A 19,358-nucleotide genomic window follows, 5' to 3' on the forward strand; every position below is an offset into this window, starting at 1 on the left:
GAGAAAACAGAAGTATTAGAAACCAGCCTTTTCCTTTCAAATGTGCCCGTATACATTGTTGTTTAAAAGTATGCTGGTGACTGCAAGTCTAACAAAGCGTCCGTTTCAACGCTTGATTTTTCTACCCACTCCTTTTCCAGTTTCCGAGTAGGATAAGTCACAGCTGCTCCTCATTCTTTCAGGATTTTCTAATTTTAGATTCTAGTTTATCTTAATCGCACATGACATAACAGTAGGCGTATGTGGCATTGCATATTATTCTTGCGTATTTAATGTGCTTCGAACAGAGCGGTATGTTGGCTGGGTTGCTTTTTCCTTCGTTTTTTTGAGTTTTGTGTCTTATTTTAAAAATACCAAGACATGAAGGAACCTATTGTAGGAAGCATTTAGCTGCAAAGTAGTTTTACTGAAAAGTTTCCCGTAGCCTTTATTGTTTCCATTCACACTCATAAATAAAGGGCCCGTATTTTAGCTCTACTTCTGCTTGTAAAGCTGTGCAAAATAAATGCTCTCTACAAATGTCTGACATAAGCAGCTTCAAAAGATTTAGAACTTGCTCTGTCTCATTTATTGACTGGACTCCACTCCCTGCCTGTGTGGAAACTAAGAGCAGTGCATTTGCTCTGCCTGGGAGTGAGTTTGCAGCCCGGGGTGTGCTGTGACTGCCAAAAGCAAAATGCCAAGTGTTAGAAATGACAGTCAGCCAGCAGCAGGAATAAACAAACAGGTCTACACAACCCGGCAAGCAAGGGAGGCGAGAACACCCTTTAATGTGAGGGCAGTTAAATGTATTGTAGACACAGGTTTACTGAAACCATCATTCATACGACCTGCATAAAGATGCTTTTCCTTACTCAGCTCGTTGGATGCTTCTCCTTACTCAGTTAGGAACAGCAACAAGAAGCCCCTAATTTCCTGGCTCTGCAGCTGACCTGTGCTTGGAGCTTGGCAGGATACTTTCTGTTTCATTTTATGTTCCCCCCAAATGTGAAAATGAAGATAATGCCTTAGTGCTGTTGTAGACAAGGTTCTTCGGGTACATCCAATATGTATTGAAATCTTCAAGTGGAGAGGAGTATGTCTCTTCATATTCTAGTTAATCTAAACTAAACATTACTATTTTATAAATATACAGGCCTAAGTGGCTGGCCAGTTGGATTGGTCCCTGGGAGGGGTTTCCCTGCGCCCCTTGGTCTAGCATAGTGAATAAGCATTCAAGATCTGGGATTTGGTGCTATTTCATATGCTCGGTTAACCGTGTATTTCAGTAGTAACAACGGAAACATATAAAATACAGAGGTTTACACAAGGGCTTGTATGTTTACGTAAGAGCTTAGTTTCGGAAAAGTTCAGCCAGTCTGAAAAATATAGAAGCCAGAAAGAAAATCTGATTTATTGTGGATTGACTTGAGAATGCTGTGTAATGTGAATTAAAGCACAAGACATCTGCTTAGGATGCTTTGGGCCCCGTTTCCTCTTCTGAAGCCATAGCGTGTCATTCTTTAAATCTGCTGCAGATTAAACAGTACATTTGGAGCGGTGTGTCCTTCACCGGGACGGAATACAGAGAAAACACAAAGAGGAGATCCTGCCCTTCTCGAAGCATGTGGCCAAGAGAGTATGGCATAACCCCTGTTCACTCCTAGTTGAAATGATTCTGCATAATCTCCTGCCTTTAGTTTCGAATGCGTGGTCTGTTCTTCACTCTGAGCCTCGACATATGTGGAAAAGCAGGTGTGGTACATTGTTTAGCTTCTAGCTTTCAATGCTTTTGCGTTCCCTTTTCTAACAGGTGACGTCATCGTAGACATAAATGGCAGCTGCGTCCTTGGCCATACCCATGCAGATGTTGTCCAAATGTTTCAGCTAGTTCCTGTCAACCAGTATGTCAACATGACTTTGTGTCGAGGTTACCCTCTTCCCGATGACAACGAAGACCCTGTTGTGGACATTGTTACGGCTACACCTGTCATCAACGGCCAGCCAGTGACCAAAGGAGAAGTTTGTGTCACCAGCCAAGATCTGATACCAGGAACAGTTGTTTTGGACCAGAACGGGAAACCAGGTCATACTTTGGCCAATGGTCGTGTGAACGGCCCTTCCATGGACCCAAATGAGCAGAGGGTCTCTGTAGCTTCGTCAGGGGGTTCTCAGCCGGAGCTCGTCACCATTCCTCTGGTCAAGGGCCCTAAAGGATTTGGGTTTGCGATTGCAGACAGTCCCACGGGGCAAAAGGTGAAGATGATTTTAGATAGCCAGTGGTGCCAGGGCCTCCAGAAGGGAGATGTGATCAAAGAGATTTGCCATCAGAACGTGCAGAGTTTGACACACCTGCAGGTTGTGGAGGTCCTGAAGCAGTTCCCGGTGGGAGCAGAGGTGCCACTGCTTATCGTAAGAGGAGGTGGGTAAAAGTGTGAGTAGACCTGTGATCATTTACTTGCCCCCACACATGGGCCTTTTTACTGCGGTCATCTAACCACTGCCTTGGGAGCCTTAGAAATGGCAGCAGTAAAGTTAGTTCTCCACCTTGCTCCAAGTGCCCTTGGCCTTGAGACTGTCATCAGTTGTATGTGAGACCAGAGGTTTGATTGTGGGCTGCTGTTGAATGCACAGTCTACACTGGCTCTTTGGCAGAGGTGACCCGATGATAAGGGACGGGGCTCTTTTCCCTTTCGGGGGGATTTCGGCAGCACTGGCTGTACTGGGCAGATGAACCCAGGTGCCAGGAGGGTTCCTGAAGAAGCAGTGGCCTGTGAAATGCAATGGGCCTGGCCATCTGGAAATCTCTGAAAAACTTCCATTTTTGTGTATATTTATATCCCTAATTGCCCTTCATTGCAGATCAGAATGTCTCCTTTCCCCATAGACTAGCTGGTAATTAGCGTGCTTTTGCCAGAAGGTACAGTCTCATCCGTGCTAGAGGATCCTTTCTCTGCGGTTTCCTGGCTATTAATGAGCTCACTGGTATTCTCCGCAACTTAATTTTCTCCCAGTTTTTATATCTTTCTGTTTAATGCCTGAAAATATTTAGATCGGTAATATTAGTAGCGACCTTCTACTTAGGATATTGTTTTTTCATTCGTATCAGATACCTTGTGGACATTATCTCCCCTTTTTGTTGCCGATAGAGATAAGGCAATGGGCACAGGCTGTGTTACTGGAGATCGCCACAGTGGTTGTCAGCTGTGTGCACCATGTAATCCCAACCCACAAACTAATAATCCCTCTGAAGACATCTGCAAGATGGTAACGGTAGTCATACTCAGCATTTATAAAACCCCGTTTATCCAAGCACTTCAGAATACTTCATTATCCATAATGATGACTCCTGCATTAACCTTTTTGCTCCCCACATCTGAATAAACTGAAATCCTCGAGTTAGTGATTTATCCCAGGGCTTACCACAAGCCTACTTCCTTGATGAGCTTCCCTCTGTTCAATACTGATCACCTGTTATCCGACGCTCTCTATGTAGGATGCAGGAGACCAGCTAAAGTTGCATCTTCTCTGTGCTGAGGCAGAGTCAAGCGAAACGTCTTCTTTTTTTAAGTGCTGGGAAGGGAGAACTCGGCTCAGCTCTGGCTCCTTCTGCGCTGGCAATCGCTCATGGAAAAAGCACAGATGATCAGCTGGCTTTTCAAGAGCCAGCTGGCTCAAGTATCAGGCTCAGCCGGGAGGGGTCAGATGATTCCCATAACGGGTTGAGATAATTTGGGGTGGGTGAGGGGAGCTACAGATCTGAGGCTGTCTCCCGTGATAGGCCTTGCGGCACAGAGGCGCAAAGGGGATTTTGTGGCGTGGCTGCCTGCTTTGTCTTATGTTTGAACGGTAAACTGAGCCCTGAGGAAAAGGGCCTGAGCCAGACCCTTGGTTTGGCGTGAGCGCTTTCTGGACTGGGCAGATGGGCTGGCGACGCAAGTGCTCTGTGCCGAGAGACTGCACTGTTGCTGTTAGCACTTGCACCTCCCGTGAAGCACCGGCAGCATTGGCTGGGACACTGTCTGCCAGCTCCGGAAAAGTGACGCTTGGGTTAGATGCAGAGACACCCATGCCTAGTGTGCAGTAATGCAGCTGTCGAGGGAAAGGAACCGAATTGGCTAGGCCTGGTTTCAGACTCAGTGAAGTAAACGATGGACCCTGGCCAGGCCCTCCAAGAGCAAGAGCCTGCCGTCGTATCGCCACTGCCCTGTGTTAATGCGTGCCTGCCAGGCTTCAGCATGGCCAAGTCTTGTTGCCAGCTACCTCTGCCATAGAAGCCGGTTTGCTGAGCAAAGTGAACTTCCTCGGAGCCCCTTCCTGCTGCCGGCAAAGCAAGCTGTAGCTGCCTGAGTGCTCCCGTCTCCAGCTTGGACTCTCAGTATCTGGCAGCAGGAGAAATGCGTGGGGTTTCAACACAGTGCTGTTAGTTACTGTTTAGGGGCCTTCTGCCAGGCAGCATTGTTGGCCAAGTAAATATTTGCTTAAAGTCTTAAAGGAATATTGGAACCTATTGCAAACCTTAAACTGTACTGCGGAGGGCGAGGGAGCAGTGGTCAGAAGAACAGGAGCTGAATGTTTCAGATCTGTGCAGGATAAAGCAGCCTTGATTTCTCCCGCCCAAGCTTCCGTCTCAGATTCAGATATTTTCCTCTGTTTTTTTTAGGTCCCCCGTCACCTACTAAAGCTGCCAAAGTGGTGAGTATTGATGTTGTCTGGGTGATGATGACGGTAATATTTACTGCACTCGTTGCTGGTTGAGAGGATGGATTTTTCAGTTGCAAACGAGCTCGTAAATCCCCAGGGCCCGTTTGATGTGGAAGCCCGTCCCCATCCCTTTTTGTCCTCCAGCTGGTGCATATTCAGGCATGGCCCCCCCTCTCCAAGTGCCAGACAAGCATGGCTCATTTTTGCAGGGTGCACAGAGCTATCCCAAAGCTGCCTGTGGCTGTTAGTCCAGGTACAGTTTGCTGTGGATTTTGCAAACTGCTTAGATCAAGGTGGTGTTTATTATCTTTGCATTGGTGCAAGGATAATTTTTTTTCAAAATGCTGCAGTCTCTTTAGTCACGTGGCATCTCCAGCGTGTCTGCTGCCGCTCTCCTGGGCTTGTGGCAGCAAGTGAGATCAATCCGAGGGTCACGGTTTGCACTCCTCCCGTCTGAGACGTGATACAGCTCCACAGCCCTGGCAACAGGGAGGGATGCTGCCCTGTGTGTCCTGTCTAAAAGCACAGATAACCTGACTGTGGTAGCTACAAGATGCCAAGAAATAGCAAGAAGATGACGAGCCAGGAAGCAGAGTCGCCCTGTGCATGCTGAGGATACGGGCTCTGCTTCTCAAGCTCTGTGGGGCTGCATGCTCCTTCCTAAGCCTGCTCCCTCATTTGAACAATTAACCCTGATACTAAATGATGATTAATATTTTTTAAAGAGCCTGCCCTTGCAGCTGCTCTACAGTCTCACCAGCAGCTGAGCGATCTAGAGAGCTGGTCTTCCTCTTCCTCCCTATGCATGTCCTCTTTCTTTCCTTCTGGTTCCCCTTTCCTCCGGGTCCCATACCACCAGGCTACACAAAGCTAGGGACGCTGCTCTACTGAAACTATCCCTTCCAGGAGGGGCCAGGTCCCCTGCTCGTCATATCCCAAAGCAGAAGCCACGGCCAGGATTAGTTTGCAGGGAAAAACAGACAGGTTCGAAGACCTTGGTTGTGAAGGGGCAGGTCGTATTTTTGGCTATCGGGTAACACCACCCTGTAATTGTTTCCTTCATGACCACGATTCAGGCAAGAGCACCCCACCCCAAATCCTGTCCTTTAAAAAAAAAAAAAAAAAAAAGGATTTGATTTGATATCACCTCGTGTGTGCGCCTTATTCCAGTTTCAGAACCCCACCTCCCGGATCTCAGTCCCTGCGGCAGTCTGCAATGATTATTTTTATTAAAGTGTTTCCTATTTAAATCCAATATCCAGCTCTGTCGGGCTGACACATTAATTTGCCTGAGCAAAGTCTTCCAGAATGGGTATTGCAAGGAAAAACGCACTGTTTCATTATTCTGTTGCTAATTACCTATATCGGGTCTTCAGAGTTTCCTTCTGGAAGTTTATATTTCATCTCTGTGGGAGAATTTTATTGTGATGGTAAGAAACCTCAAAAAACCAAACAGCTCAGCGTTCCCTTCTTAAGCACTATTAGCACCAAATGTTAGAACGGGCAATAAATATGATCTCTTAGTTGTCATGTCTCAGTACTCTGATAGCGTCATTTCTGGGAAAGATCAGACCCCTAGGAATATCTTTGATTTAAATTTGACTTGCTGGAAAGAAAAGTCTACATTGATTAACTGCCCCTGAGGTTAAAAAATAAAGGTGGTTGGTTGAGATCTATATATATTTTTTATCATAAAAGAGACTGTTTTTAGGCATAGGTTTTATTGCAGTCCATCTGTGCCTTTCTAGTAGAAAGAGAGACTTCAGGAATTGAGTAATTTCTTCAAGAAGAACATTTGTGCATCACAGTTCGCTGCAGTTTAGCAAAGTCCATTTCCTCAGAATAGGAGTAAATTCTTCCTTGGCGATAGTCAAACTGAGCAAGTACGGTAATGCATTTCCAAGCCAAAGCCAGGGCTGTAGGATAATGTAAGCGTGGTAACTCTTTGCATTTGAAACAGCCTATTCTGTGGAAAGTTGCAGATCTTGACTTGTAAGAAGAAATATAGCTGCTAAAAATTCACTGACTAGAGCTGTGCTGCTTCAGAAGCATCAGTCATGTCAGCGTGGCTGCTGCACCAACACGCGGCGTGTGAGCCTGCTAAAAATACCCGGGAAGCTTCCCTAGACAAAAACCTGATGCTCGGTGGCTTTAATCTGCACCATGAGCTAATTCAGTTAGAAAAGAGCAAGGTCTTGGGTTTATAAACATGCAAAAAGTGTCAAACTTCTAAAACCTTGGGGGTCTTACTTGTGCTCTCAAAAGGGCAGACTTAAATTTGTTCCAGTGTTGTTCATATTAAACATGCACATTGCTGCATGAGGACTTTCCACGCTGGGTTTCTGCCCAAAGCAAGCATTTGAAGTCATGCTACATAAACCTTGGAAATGAAGATTTGAATCCACAGAGATTTCCTTTTACTTGGAAGAGTTGGAGCAATCCTGACAGGTTAGAAATAGCATGGTTTGATTCTGAAGACTCAGTGCTTGTTTATCGGGCAGTTAAAAACACAAAGTTGCATAGACTTGCTCACCCTGTGGGCCTAAGCCACCTCCCACTGTGTCTCCGGGTCCTGAACAGGTGCGGCAGAGGCCTGCCGTGTAGGGAATGGATCTCTTGCTTCAAAACACTGGGCTGGATCAGAGCAGGTTACTCTGGTGTGCCAGGCATGGCAGCTTTCTCTAGAGGTCTTTCCTCTGTACTGCTCATACACACCTGCTAACCCAGTTCAGGCACCACTTTCGACCTGACTGTGGATTTCCACTTTCAACTGTGGATTCTGCTCCTTTTGGTTTCAGAAGACAGATAAGCAGGAGAACTTGGGAAGCTTGGAAGTCATCAGTGATGCCGTTCCGCAGCCAATGCCTTTCCCACCCGCTGCTGTACGGTCAGGCTCTCCAAAACTAGACCCTTCTGAAGTCTACCTAAAGTCTAAGACCATATTTGAAGACAAGCGTAAGTACATGGACTTCATAGGGGAACGTGCAATAGCACAACAATAAACAGATACTTTCTTTATTTCATTTGCTAAGTAAAAATATTGGCAACGCCTGTTTAAGGGGTCTGATGTACAGCAGTTAGGGATCGGTGGGTGATTTCCACAAAAGGAAAATCTGTTGGTGTTTTCCTGCCAGGTGCCTTGGTGTGGTAGTCTGTTGCTCTTGTCCACGTACAGACACAAGTCGTTACACTGAGGCACCTCGGGGTGCACTCAGGAAGAGCAGGAGATAAAAAGCCCAGTGATTGAGTAATTGCTTAAACCTTTCATTTAACATCGCAGCCCAGCACTCTGGCTATATACTAATGAAGACTGATGATCAGTTAATGAAAGCAGGTGTAAATATGTGTTAGTGCTTTGCTGTGGTATTTCAATGTTGTGGTGTACACTGGATGAACAAAAGCCATTTGTCCTGCAGGTGTGCCACCCCACATAAACCCTCCCTCTGGAAATGGTAGGGGTTCAAGTGCCCCCATTAGTGAATGATTGCGAGTAGGATTTTATAGTCATTAGGCAGAGGGATTCTGTGGCGGCAGCGTGAAAGGGGAAGGTCAGTGAGGTGTCCCCAAGAGGCCTTGGTCCCCAGGGAACTTGTGGCCTGTGAATTTCCCCTGTAGCTAACGTGCTCCCTAGTACGGCATCTCAGCCACACATGTAATTATGGGGCATTTAATGGAAACACTGTAAACCTGCTGCTAATGGTGTCGGCAGTGTTTGTCTAAAAGGTTGGTTCTGGGTAAGGCCCACACGTTGCAGATGCAGTACAAGCAAATGCAGCTTCCTCCTTCAAGGCAGACGGCCTGCAGCCTGGCACATCTGTGCATCATCTCCACTCGGTGCCTCGGTGCGCTGCTGCCTCCCTCGGCTTCATCTCCGTAGAGCTGACTTGAGTGTAAATAGCATTAACATTCTCCCCCACTAACACATTGCCCAGCAATAGATTTCATACATGAAATAGGAAAGCAGCAGCCAGCTTTGCTGCTGTTGACCTAGTTGTGTTATGTAACTGCCATCAAGATTTTATTAGCCTGTTTAATTTCCATTCTCGCTATCAGCACTTTTTTATAATTTTGCAAATACAAGCATCAGTAATAGGACAGCCCAGTTAGGATGCTTTATAAGTTTTAGAAGTGTTTTGCCGATATTTGAATTGACTTCAGCTACAGGCAAGATTATGTGCAGTTGCAATATAACAAAACTACCATTACAGTTAAAAAAAATATTTCCCATTATTTTTCCACTGAAACCAAGCGATCATAGATTGCAACAACCCTGGAGCAGAATAAAACAAACCTAGGCAAATCCATAACCTAGCATTTTCAAGGTGAGGCTATTTGAATGGACCATATGATAAGAAAGTCACATCTCCATTGCATCCCACCCTGTCTGACAAATCGAGAGGTGGACTCCACCCAGCTTTTGTAGCACTAATTGGAGGGGCTGTCCAGCTCCAACGTGCTCCCATTCTAAAAGGTTGTAATAAAATAGGCGGTTCAAGTGCTCGCTGAATACAGGTCTTTCTGATGTACTGTAGAGCGCCCTGCAGTCCTGGCCCAACATTCAAGCACCATGAGAGAAAGGGATTTGTTCCCTGTGAGATGCTGATGGAACAAATAATGACATTTGCAGCTGTTTTTAATACATCCTCATCACACATTTTAAGAGCACTTAACTGAGGACTTGCTGTTTCTTGCTCTTTCATTCTAATCAGCGTGTTGTGTCTACAGAAAGCTGCCGGCTTAGGGCCGGCTGCATGACTGCTCTGACTAAATAAAGTATAAACCCCTATTTACCTCTTTTAATAAATGTAATGAATTATGCACTGTTATATTATTTTGTCTTATATTATTTTGTCTTAGCTCCAAACACAAAGGATTTGGATGTTTTCCTTCGGAAACAGGAATCTGGTTTTGGCTTCCGGGTGCTTGGAGGGGACGGACCTGACCAGCCAGTAAGTGCATTAACTTACCTGTTTCTTTGACTTTGTCAGTCTGTGCTGCCAGTTGTGAAAAGCTGCATTCTCCCTGCTTAGTGGATAGGTTTTATTTATTTCCACTCCCATCCAACGGGGTATGCGTTTGCCACTTGTGCGCTGAGCAGGTCCAGGATGTGTGTGCGCTGCTTCAGATGCTATGGGGAGGGTTGCTGATGGGCAGTTGCTGGCCAGTTATGAGACTGGAAGGCAAGGATTGTTGACCCACGTAGTAGGTTCTTCGTGGGAGTGTGCCCCGCCTGGCTCTTGTCCACCCCAGGTTTCCAGGGCCGCGGTCCCGATGACGGTGGTGGGGTGGATCTGGCCGCTGCCGTCTCAGTGAGATGATTGGCTGTGAAGGTCCTTGGTGTATGTTGTGTGAGACCAGGGCAGCGGGACAGCACCGACTGAACTCCAAAGGGAGGAGGAGATGAAACAGATGATTGCCTGCCTGCCTGCCTGCCTTCCCTCTTGCTGGTGGACAGCAGTCCCTCGGGCTCCTGCTCTTTACAGTTTGCCCAGAGTCTTGGTAGCAACAGGGTCTCCATCAGGTGTGTAATCCAGGCCCTTGTTTCCTGTAAGTGCTCTGTCCTGGGAATGCTCTAAAAGATGATGTTGGCACCAGGCCTTTGCACCTAATTTTGTTAATGGGGTCGGCATCAATGCCCTCTGGCAGTGCTACTTAACCCTTCCCAGCAGTTTAGCTGGAAGGTGGATGACTGGAGGAACCCTCCGCCCACCCCGGGAGAGTCACCTTGGCACGCGCACCTCCTCTTTGCTGCTGTGTCTTGCAGCGGGGCTCTGCGGCACAAGAAGTTAAATACTTCCAAGAAGTGGCACAACCTGTCCTCGTGATTGAAGCAGCAGCCTTGGTGTCTTCTCTGCTAACCTGGTGCCGATAAACAGTAGGGGCCCTCCCTAGGGGTCTGCACTGTGCGGCCAGGGAAGTGGTAAATCAGCGCACAAGCCCTGCCTCTTGCAGCTCCGGGGTGTGGGGTTCTGGCTGGCGCAGAACGGCCCTTCGTCGCAGCCCCCAGCCCTCTGCAATCCCAAGCAAGCCCTGGCACGTTCCCTGCAGGGACACAGGGGCCTGTCCCTGGCCCGGCTGTGCACGCTCTCAGGCTGCCAGCAGCTGAGCACTTGCTTCTCATTTCTCATCTGCTCAAAATGTGGAGTGTGTGGAAGAAAAGTGAGCCAGGAGCCTGCTGAGGGTGGGGCAGCCCTGTGCTTGGACTTGGGGGCTGTTTCGTATTTGGACCGCCACCTCTGTGAGTGGAAGAAAGCATGATGGCAGCTGGCCATTTCTCTGCTGGAGGTGAGAGTCACCCCTGAAACAAGGGTTTCCAGCCTTGGTTTTCAGCACTGTCACAGCGTGGCTCAGCCAGCGGCTTCTGCTCGAGAGGGCCTGCCGCTCCGGGCGCGGGCTAGCACGGAAGCAGACCAGGAGCTGCCTGCTCACGGCACACCTGGCTTTAGGAGCCCGCCCCACTTCTCACTTCCCAAGTGCGGATTCACCCAAAAAGGCAGAATTTGGTCCCAGGCCGTCTGGCAGTGTTGGCTCCTGCGCCCGAGACGTGCTGAAGCTTCCAGGAGAGGCACTGAGAGAGATTGTCGTCTGGGTGGAGGATAGAAGGAGGTGCCTTCTCTATTTGCGTGCGTGATCCACAGCCAGGTTGTTTTCCTCCTGGCATTGAGGGAAGAGCGGGCTGTGTGTCTTTGCTACAAGAAATACACAATTTTACCATTTTTATTGCATTTTACCGTTGTGTTGCTATAGCAACAACCGCTGTGTTGGTAACAGCTTGAGCAGGGCCCCGAGTGCATTGCGAGAGTTTGGATGACTCTGCTCTCTGCTGTTTAACCTTAGACACCTGCTGGCTGTAATAGTTCTTGATCTTGCATTTAAACTGAGCGTTGTTTCTAGCATGTCAAACGCCGCGTCTCCTGCTCTGCTTTGCATTTAGATGGCATTTGCTTGGGGTGAAAGGGCAGGGGACTGAGGGCTGCCAGTGTCTGAATTCAGACTTTGGTCCCCAGCACCTGTGTGTGGTTGTGTGCGTGTGTCCGTCTAAGCAGCTTTCCACTGTGGCACTTGGGTACTTTTCTGAGCTTTTACTCCCCCCGCCTCCGACCTGTCTCAGCAAAGATAATGTCTTTGCTGTGTTGATTGAACAGAGGCATTTGCTTTTGGTGATTCGCACATTTTTTTTGGTACCAGTAACAAATACATAGTGCATGAATAGGATCAACAGCAAGAGTATTATTTAGCAGATAAATGTACAAAGACAGCTCTTGACCCACTCACAAGGCATTGACACTTCATTAGATGAGCACGTATGAATAAAATTTGAGTAGTAAAAGCAAACTTTAAAATAAGGTGAACAATAAGTATGGCTGGTAGATGTCCCGACTGTTACAGTGTGATCATTTCTACACGTGCAAATGATCCCAGCTGTTGTGGCCTCTGCCTGTTTCTGCTGTAATTAATTAGGTGGGGAAAGCATTTTTCTCCCAGGAAGGCCTGCAAAACGTCCTCGTTTTTAGGAGATGCCTGATTAACTGTGAGCCTGAACTGTTCTGCTGTGTTCATGTTTCAAAGCCCACGTGTGCTGATTGTGCTTTGTTGCCAGATATATATTGGAGCCATCATCCCGCTGGGGGCAGCAGAGAAAGACGGGAGACTCCGAGCTGCAGATGAGCTCATGTGCATCGATGGCATCCCCATCAAAGGGAAGTCGCACAAGCAGGTCTTGGACTTGATGACCAGCGCTGCACGGAACGGCCAAGTGCTACTTACCGTCCGGAGGAAGATCTTTTTTGGCGGTATGTGCACATGCTGGGAGCGGAGCCAGTTGTGATGCATTTGCCAGTCTGGCAGCCTGGCCCTGGGATCCCTTGTGCTGAGCCTTGCTGCTCGCATGCGTAGCTGTAGAGGAGTGTGGCGGAAAGGAAGGAGCGACCTCCTAAACTCAGGCTGTCACTGTCGCTCCTGGACAAGCAGGAGAATTGAATGAGAAGGGCTCTGGGTGGGAAGAGGCTGTAAATGAGGTGCCCTACTGTGCCCCTTAGCTGCAAAGGGCTCTGCAGTGCTGGCCTGTAATTTTCACTGAAGGATCCAGAGTCACTTTATGAGCAATGGGTGTTGTGGCCATTTGGGGCTGTTAGCTTCAGGCAGCAACACACACCTGCTTTCTGCATTGCATTGTGCTGCGTTCTGAGCTCTGCTTGCACTGGAAAGCCCACTGGTCTCAGTGCATCCAAAATTATAGGTTTTTGTCTCATTAAATGCAGAAATTAATAAGAAACTCAGTGGTGTGTTCTGCAGGAAGTGGAAGAGCCATGGGATGGATAGGTACGGAAACCAAGGCACAGGAAGTATGACATTGGCTGAGATGTCACCAACCACATCAGTGACAGAGTTAGGGCTGAACCCCAGCACTCCCGGCCACAGTCCCCGTTCCAAATGGTAGATGCTGCCGCCTGCCACTGACGCCATTCAGCCGCGGATGCCCAAGTCATTCCTTCTACCCGTTTCTCAGGCTGTCTCGTGAAGATGGGTGGCAGTCCACACCGCCACCCATCTTCATGAGACAGCCTGAGGGGCCACCTTCCTGGGCTGACCCTGGGTCTGGGAGTCCAGAAGGTCCTGACCGTGATCCCAGTCCTGTCCCTGACACGCTGCATTCCTGCCATCTTATTCACCATACCTCCCGCATGGCTTATGTGCCTTTGTATGGCCGCTGACATGTAGAAACCAATCTGTGTTGTGGTGCCACTGGACGCAGCAAGGAAAGCAGCCAAGGCTGGAGGGGCGGGTTGCTCCAGTCAGGCTGCTGCTATGCCACAGTATCCACACCCTGCTGTATCTGCATGTCGACTGCAAGTGTTTTGTGTGCCTTCCTCACTTCCCATTTCCGGGGGGAGCAGTAAATGGGTCTTAATGAGCTGATGCTTACGCATGTGCTGTGCCGTGCTGCTGGCCGTACACTTCAAGCTCCTTTGGAATAAACCCTCAGCCTTCTGCAGTGAGACCTGCAAGAGCTCTGGCTTGCAGCTGGATCTCTGCTGTAAGGCCTCATGCTTAAGGCGTCCAGGAGGTGAGGAGGCCTCAGCGAGGAAAGTCTCCAGGACGTCGGGTGTGCCGTACAACCACGGCCCTGTTCCAGGCAGCAAGTGCAGGTTACTGGGTGGAGCGGGCAGGCAGTGCTACCTCCCGTCTTGCATGCAGGCCCTTCTCTCACAGCCAGACTGAATGTGCAGGTTAGTCTCCTAAAGTTTCACTGCCATCTCCTCTCGGTTGCATTAGTAGTAACCTGCCTATGCAGTCCCAGACGGAAAGGTGCTTCCTGAGCCTGTTACTGAGCTCCTCGCAGTTACCCAGTCCGTTGGCAGTGCTCGTGGTCACACCTCTGGTCATGGCTCTTCCTTTTGTAGGAGAAAAGCAGCTGGAAGAGGAGGAGTCGCAGGCACCCAGCGCCACGCAGAACGGGTCCCCCCGATTGAATCGGACAGAGATCACAAGCCGGCCGTCCCCAGAGGTCTATGACGTCCGGCTACAGCGGAAGGAGAATGAAGGCTTTGGCTTTGTCATCCTTACCTCGAAAAACAAACCACCTCCTGGCGGTAAGAGCACAATCCCTGTGTGGCATCGTCGTCTGCGCCACTGGGCCTGTCTGGGGCAGAGGAGCCGGTTTAACTCAGTTCCTGCCTTGCGGTTCCTGCCAGGGGCATTCGGGGCCGTGGATTCGAGAGATTCTGCTGTCTCTGGATAACAGTTATCTTCCCTGTTTAGCAGCTTGTGTGGTGCAGACCTGTTTCACCCGGGACACGCTGTTTACAGCTTCACAGGCTGAAGGCCAGGTCTGCCTGGCTTGCAGAAGTGAATGTGCTTCCTCGCCTTTGTAGACTGTGTTGCAAGTTGTGCTTATATAGCACCAAAGGTGAAGGACGAATCATTCCTAACCAATACAGGGGAGGGACTGAGACGCACGTGTCCTTGTGGGGTTATAGTCTTCAGAACACGGGAAGTGCCCATGTTGGGGCAAAGCGTGTAGGACAGTGTACACACGTGCCCAGAGATCTAGCACTCCCCTGAGATTGGTGCCAATAGATCAGATCAGCTAGTGAGTTATTAATTCACAGGCAAATCTCCTGCCCCAAGCTTAGTTTGGCTCGCTCCGTGAGGGCAAGTAGCTCACTATGCAGGACCCTGGCTTTCTCAGCAGTCTGTATGTGGAGAAATGTAGCAAAGTTGCTATCACTGGGAGTTGTTCTGGCTCTGCAAGAGACGTGTGAAAAGCACAGTAGCGATGCAGCAGGTCTCCGGGTTCTGGTGAACGGAGTTCGCTGAAGGCCCGGGTGCTAAGATGCAGAGCAGAGCAATCCAGGTTAAAAGCGAAAACAAGAGGGCACATTGTAAGCGGAAATGAGTGAGAGCAGCTATTTGAGGGGAGCCTCTGAAATCCAGCCCAGCTAATGGCAGGGTCCACAGCCCCTCCTCGCCCCAGGGGCCTTGCAAAGAGATGCCCGCTCTACAGCATCAGGCGTGTTCTGCCTCGTGTGTCAGCACAGCTGCCAGAGTCCCGGGGCTGTGCAAGCAGAGGGGGTTAGACTTGTCCTCTGTCGACAGGCGTGCCAGCCTCTCGCACGCCACACGTAGCCGATACCAGGTAGTCACAGCTCCTTCTCACGTATCAGCCAAGATTTGAGCAGCACCATTCAAAAATGAGAAGGTGGGGTCAGAACAGGACTGAAGCCGCTGGCTGGGATTGATCTCGCTCGTGAGATCTGGAGAGATGGAAGGGGGTCTCCCTAGTCTGAGGGAGTGGGGGGCTCTCAGCAGTGCTGTCCCGGGTGATGCAGAAGCACCGTTAGCCAGCTTGGCAGGCTCGCCCGGGGCTCGGGTGTCGCTGTCTTTTCACATGTGCGTGAGTGCAAGGGGACCTCTCCCCTTCTGGCCCACTCCTTTCACTCTACCTTCTCTTTATAACGCGATTAAAAACAGCAGAGCACAAGTGAAGCTGTGTCTCAGCAACCCCTTCTGCACAGTTACTCTGCTGAGTCTGCACGATGCTCGTTTAGAGCTGGGGTGAAGTCTCGGCCCCGACGGGACCGTGCCTTCGGTTTACTGAGGTTCGGAACAAACGTGGTGGAAAGCTCCCTGTCCCCGTAGCTGTGGCGGGGCGAGCGCCTGCAGAGTTGTGCGTGACGGCGGCGGGGCTGGGTCGGTGCGCGGGGACGCCGACTTGCGTTTCATAACAGCGGTTGCTATGGAAACACTTGAGACCGGAGCTGTCACCTTCTGATGCCGTGTGGATGATTGTGCCCTGTGTTGAAAAAGCAGCTCGATAGGTTGGTTTTGTGCTGCCTAGTCAGCCAGATAATATTGGAGAAATGCAGTTATTAAAAAATTGGAGGAACCCTACCCGCATAATCCTGACACTGTATCACACAGAGCATTCTTGTCAGAAAAGCAGCTTGAAATTCCTCCCGTCACTTGCTGTTGCAGCTTGCAGTAGTTTTTATGGGGAGTAGCAGAAGATAATTGAAGCCCTATTTCAGCCTTGGGGTGGCTTGGGTAGCAGTCCCGGGCTGCTTCTCGGGCTGGTAAATAAGCAGCATTGGTACATCAGCGTGCCGCACATGGGGACTTTTCTGTTACCGTTTAAAATGAACCCGCGGTGTTGATGTAAAGCTGGAATATTTATGCCAGGTAATTCAGTAACAGCCATGTAGCGTTTTTCCTCCACAGATACCTCTTGTGTGTATAAACGATATTAAAAACATAGATCTTTACACGATGGGAGAAGAGATGAAAGAAAATGTAATTAAACCTTAATATGGAGGTAAAAGCTAAAGAGCATCCGTGTCTGCTCTTGTCGAGCAGGTAACAACCGATTGTTAGCTCCTTAATTACAAGCTGAACGGTAATTTAATCTCAACCTGGTGACAGCTCTCAAAGGTTTGGGACTTGCTGTCATGCCTTGAAATGCCAGCTGATAATCTTGCTGAGTACTTAATGCTGCACACCTCTCCGTGTTGCTCGCCTCCCCTTCCAACAAAGCAAGCTTGGAAGAGCAGTGGTAATAAAGAAGGTCGCGGGAGGCCCCGTGGTGCTTTGGGTGCACACGTGGGATTTCAGGAACCAGTTCATGCGGAGAGCAGTGATGGAAAGCCAGGATCTGGGACAGCCTCACCTGGAAACAGGAGCAGTGGAAAGCAGTGAGTTTGGGACAACTGGTGCAGGCCAGTGCGAGCGGTTCAGCTACTGGCCGGTTGCAGCAGAAGAGGTGCTCTGTGCTTCGAAGGATGGGATGCTCAGCTCATGCATTCAGTAGACTTTCCTTGCCCTCTCCCCCCCCCCCAACCGCAGCTTTCAGCTCACTCTTTCCTGTGCCTGTACATTGCTTTATTCAACTGCAGGAAAGAGACTGAAATGACTGAGCCCCTTAGTACCATCTCCCCTGTCCTTTATTTCCTGCTTCCTCTTGTCCTTCCTACTGCTTTGGCCTCAGAGGGAGCGTGAGCAGCTTGGAGGAGCTGGGCAGGAGGCCTGGCTGTAACTTCAAGTAGATGCTGACTCGGGTGGTTGTGGCTGCGTGTCTGTCATGAAACTAAGAAGAACGGGGGCAAGAAGCAGTTCAGTGCAGAGCTGGAGCCCTGGCCCACATTCCCACACATCTGGCTACACCAGGCACTGCCGTCACATGCCCAGCTCCAAAAGCACTGGCGTCTGAATGCTTTCTTTTCTTCTCCTGATGGAGTGAGGCATGGTGCTATGAGTATCGTGGGGGAGGGAGAGCAAGTCATTCATGCCTCTGGATTTCCCATGGCTGTACCAAGTTAGCTCTGTATCTTCCTCCCTCCCCACCATGCTTCAGTACTTTAAAGCAAGGCAGAAACTAACACCTTGCATATGGCAGAACAGATCTCCTCGGAGAACCCTAATGCCTAAGTTCTTATTCATTCCTCTGCAGATGCGATCTGCTTCCTTTCAGTGCTTTCATTTAGGCATAATAGCAGCTCTTGTGCGCCAGGGCAAGGCAGTCGTGGTTCTGCATGGTTAATGCATTTCCTTGGCTCTGCCAGCTCTGTGTGCTCATGGGGTTTGTACCAGGGGATCGTCAGAGACGGCTAGTTTGTGTGAAGCTGGTGCCAAAGCCACAGTGAGGGGGCACAACCGTGTGGATGGGAGTTTGCAGAGTGCAGATGCGCTGTGTAGCTGGGCATGTCCTTGCATCACCCTGCTGGGAAGCCTCTGGTTGGTACCGCCTGCTAGAGCAGCAGAGATGCCCGGGGATTAGAGGTGGGCTGTACTTTATCGCATGCGTCCCAGCATCTGGCCATCCAGGCACAGCACACCGGGTTTGGTGCGTCATTCCTGAAAGAGCCGTGTCTGGGCAGTCTCTTGAAAACGGCCATTGCCTAGGGGCCAGTACATCTCTCAGAAGACTGTAGGTGCTCCACGGTACAGTGGGGCTCGCAGGGCACCGAGGTATCCTCGTAGTCCTGTAAACCTCTGCCTACACCCCTCTTCCTCTCAGTCTGTACTGCGCCTCCACCTGCATCCTTCCCGGGGCACCAGCTCCAGCATTCAGCTAATCCAGGCCATCCTGATGCTTTCCTCCTTAGCAGCACACTTCAGGATGTACCAGCGCGCGTGTTGTGCAGGACCTGGTTGTGCTCAGACGGTTCCAGGTGCACAAGCTGCCTTTCCTGAGGAGGCGCCTGGCCGCCTCCTTCAGAGCTGTCCCCCACGGTGACACCTACAAAAAGCCATGGGGCTGAATGGGGCCGTTCCATAGGCACTTCTCATATTTTTAGCCATTGGTGTTTTTAAAAACACCAATGGGGGCAAGGAAAGGTCAGTTGTTGCCTGGAGCACTCGTCCATTGTAACCATTCCTTGTCCATTGTCGGGGTGATAAAGGACTGTGCATCCTCGAGGTTTGCAAAATCTCTCCCTGCAGGCAGGAAGATAAAGGTAAAGGTTCAGATGGCAGAGCGCTGGCCTAGAGAATCGGGTTTATCTCTGCCTCTGCCATGGGGCTCCTACACAGCACCAGGCAAGAGACTTCAAACCAGCTTTCACAGCTGGCCGCAGACCTGTGCACCTTGCTGCCTGGCCTCTATCTGCAAGTGGAGTCACTGGAAGTTGTGCATTTAAATGGGGAGTGCAGTATAATCCTGAGCACTTTGGAAAAAAACCAGGTCCTAGATGCCATGAACTGGAGACCAGAAGGAGGAGACATTATAGCCTAGTCCCCTTGTGCTTCAGTTCCCCGTGTGTAGACGAGGGGTTGCACAGTGTTGTGCAAATAAATGACTGGGAAATGCTGCGGAGCTTTAGTGCTGAGGTGCCGTGACCCTGGGAGGAGGCAAAGACCTCTCTTCAGAGCCGGGCTGTGGTAGCATGTGGGTCATAAGGCCTAGGCCATATGTTTGACAATGAAAATCAAAGCTTTTCATAGCTGCCTTCTCGCTCTGTGAGCACAGAATGAGGCATGGGGCATGAGGCACATGCCCATGCAGGCCGTGTCCTGGTCAGAGGCGGCCTTCATTCCAGTGGTAACTCTCGAGCACGTGCTTGTTCGATTGTAAGACTGCTGCGTTAGCCCTGGGATGCTCAGTGGGTCTGTTGGACACACAGATTGGCCTGGTGATACCTGTTCTCTTTTAGGGGATGGATTTGCCATACCAGGCATTT

General features: G+C 49.7%; 1 protein-coding gene across 6 annotated transcripts in view; it reads left to right on the plus strand.

The window, feature by feature from the left end:
- The window catches only part of MAGI3 (membrane associated guanylate kinase, WW and PDZ domain containing 3), a 172,801-nt gene that overhangs the window by 139,396 nt on the left and 14,047 nt on the right, over nucleotides 1–19,358 (plus strand). For all 6 annotated transcript variants that reach the window (XM_059717335.1, XM_059717336.1, XM_059717331.1 and 3 more), the window contains exons 10-15: nucleotides 1,793–2,401; nucleotides 4,643–4,674; nucleotides 7,482–7,638; nucleotides 9,541–9,632; nucleotides 12,284–12,476; nucleotides 14,088–14,276. In XM_059717335.1, the coding sequence (XP_059573318.1) occupies nucleotides 1,793–2,401; nucleotides 4,643–4,674; nucleotides 7,482–7,638; nucleotides 9,541–9,632; nucleotides 12,284–12,476; nucleotides 14,088–14,276 (1,272 nt within the window). The remainder of the gene's footprint in view (nucleotides 1–1,792; nucleotides 2,402–4,642; nucleotides 4,675–7,481; nucleotides 7,639–9,540; nucleotides 9,633–12,283; nucleotides 12,477–14,087; nucleotides 14,277–19,358) is intronic.

This window comes from Alligator mississippiensis, chromosome 14 (genome assembly GCF_030867095.1).
Source record: "Alligator mississippiensis isolate rAllMis1 chromosome 14, rAllMis1, whole genome shotgun sequence".
Classification (NCBI taxonomy): domain Eukaryota; kingdom Metazoa; phylum Chordata; order Crocodylia; family Alligatoridae; genus Alligator; species Alligator mississippiensis.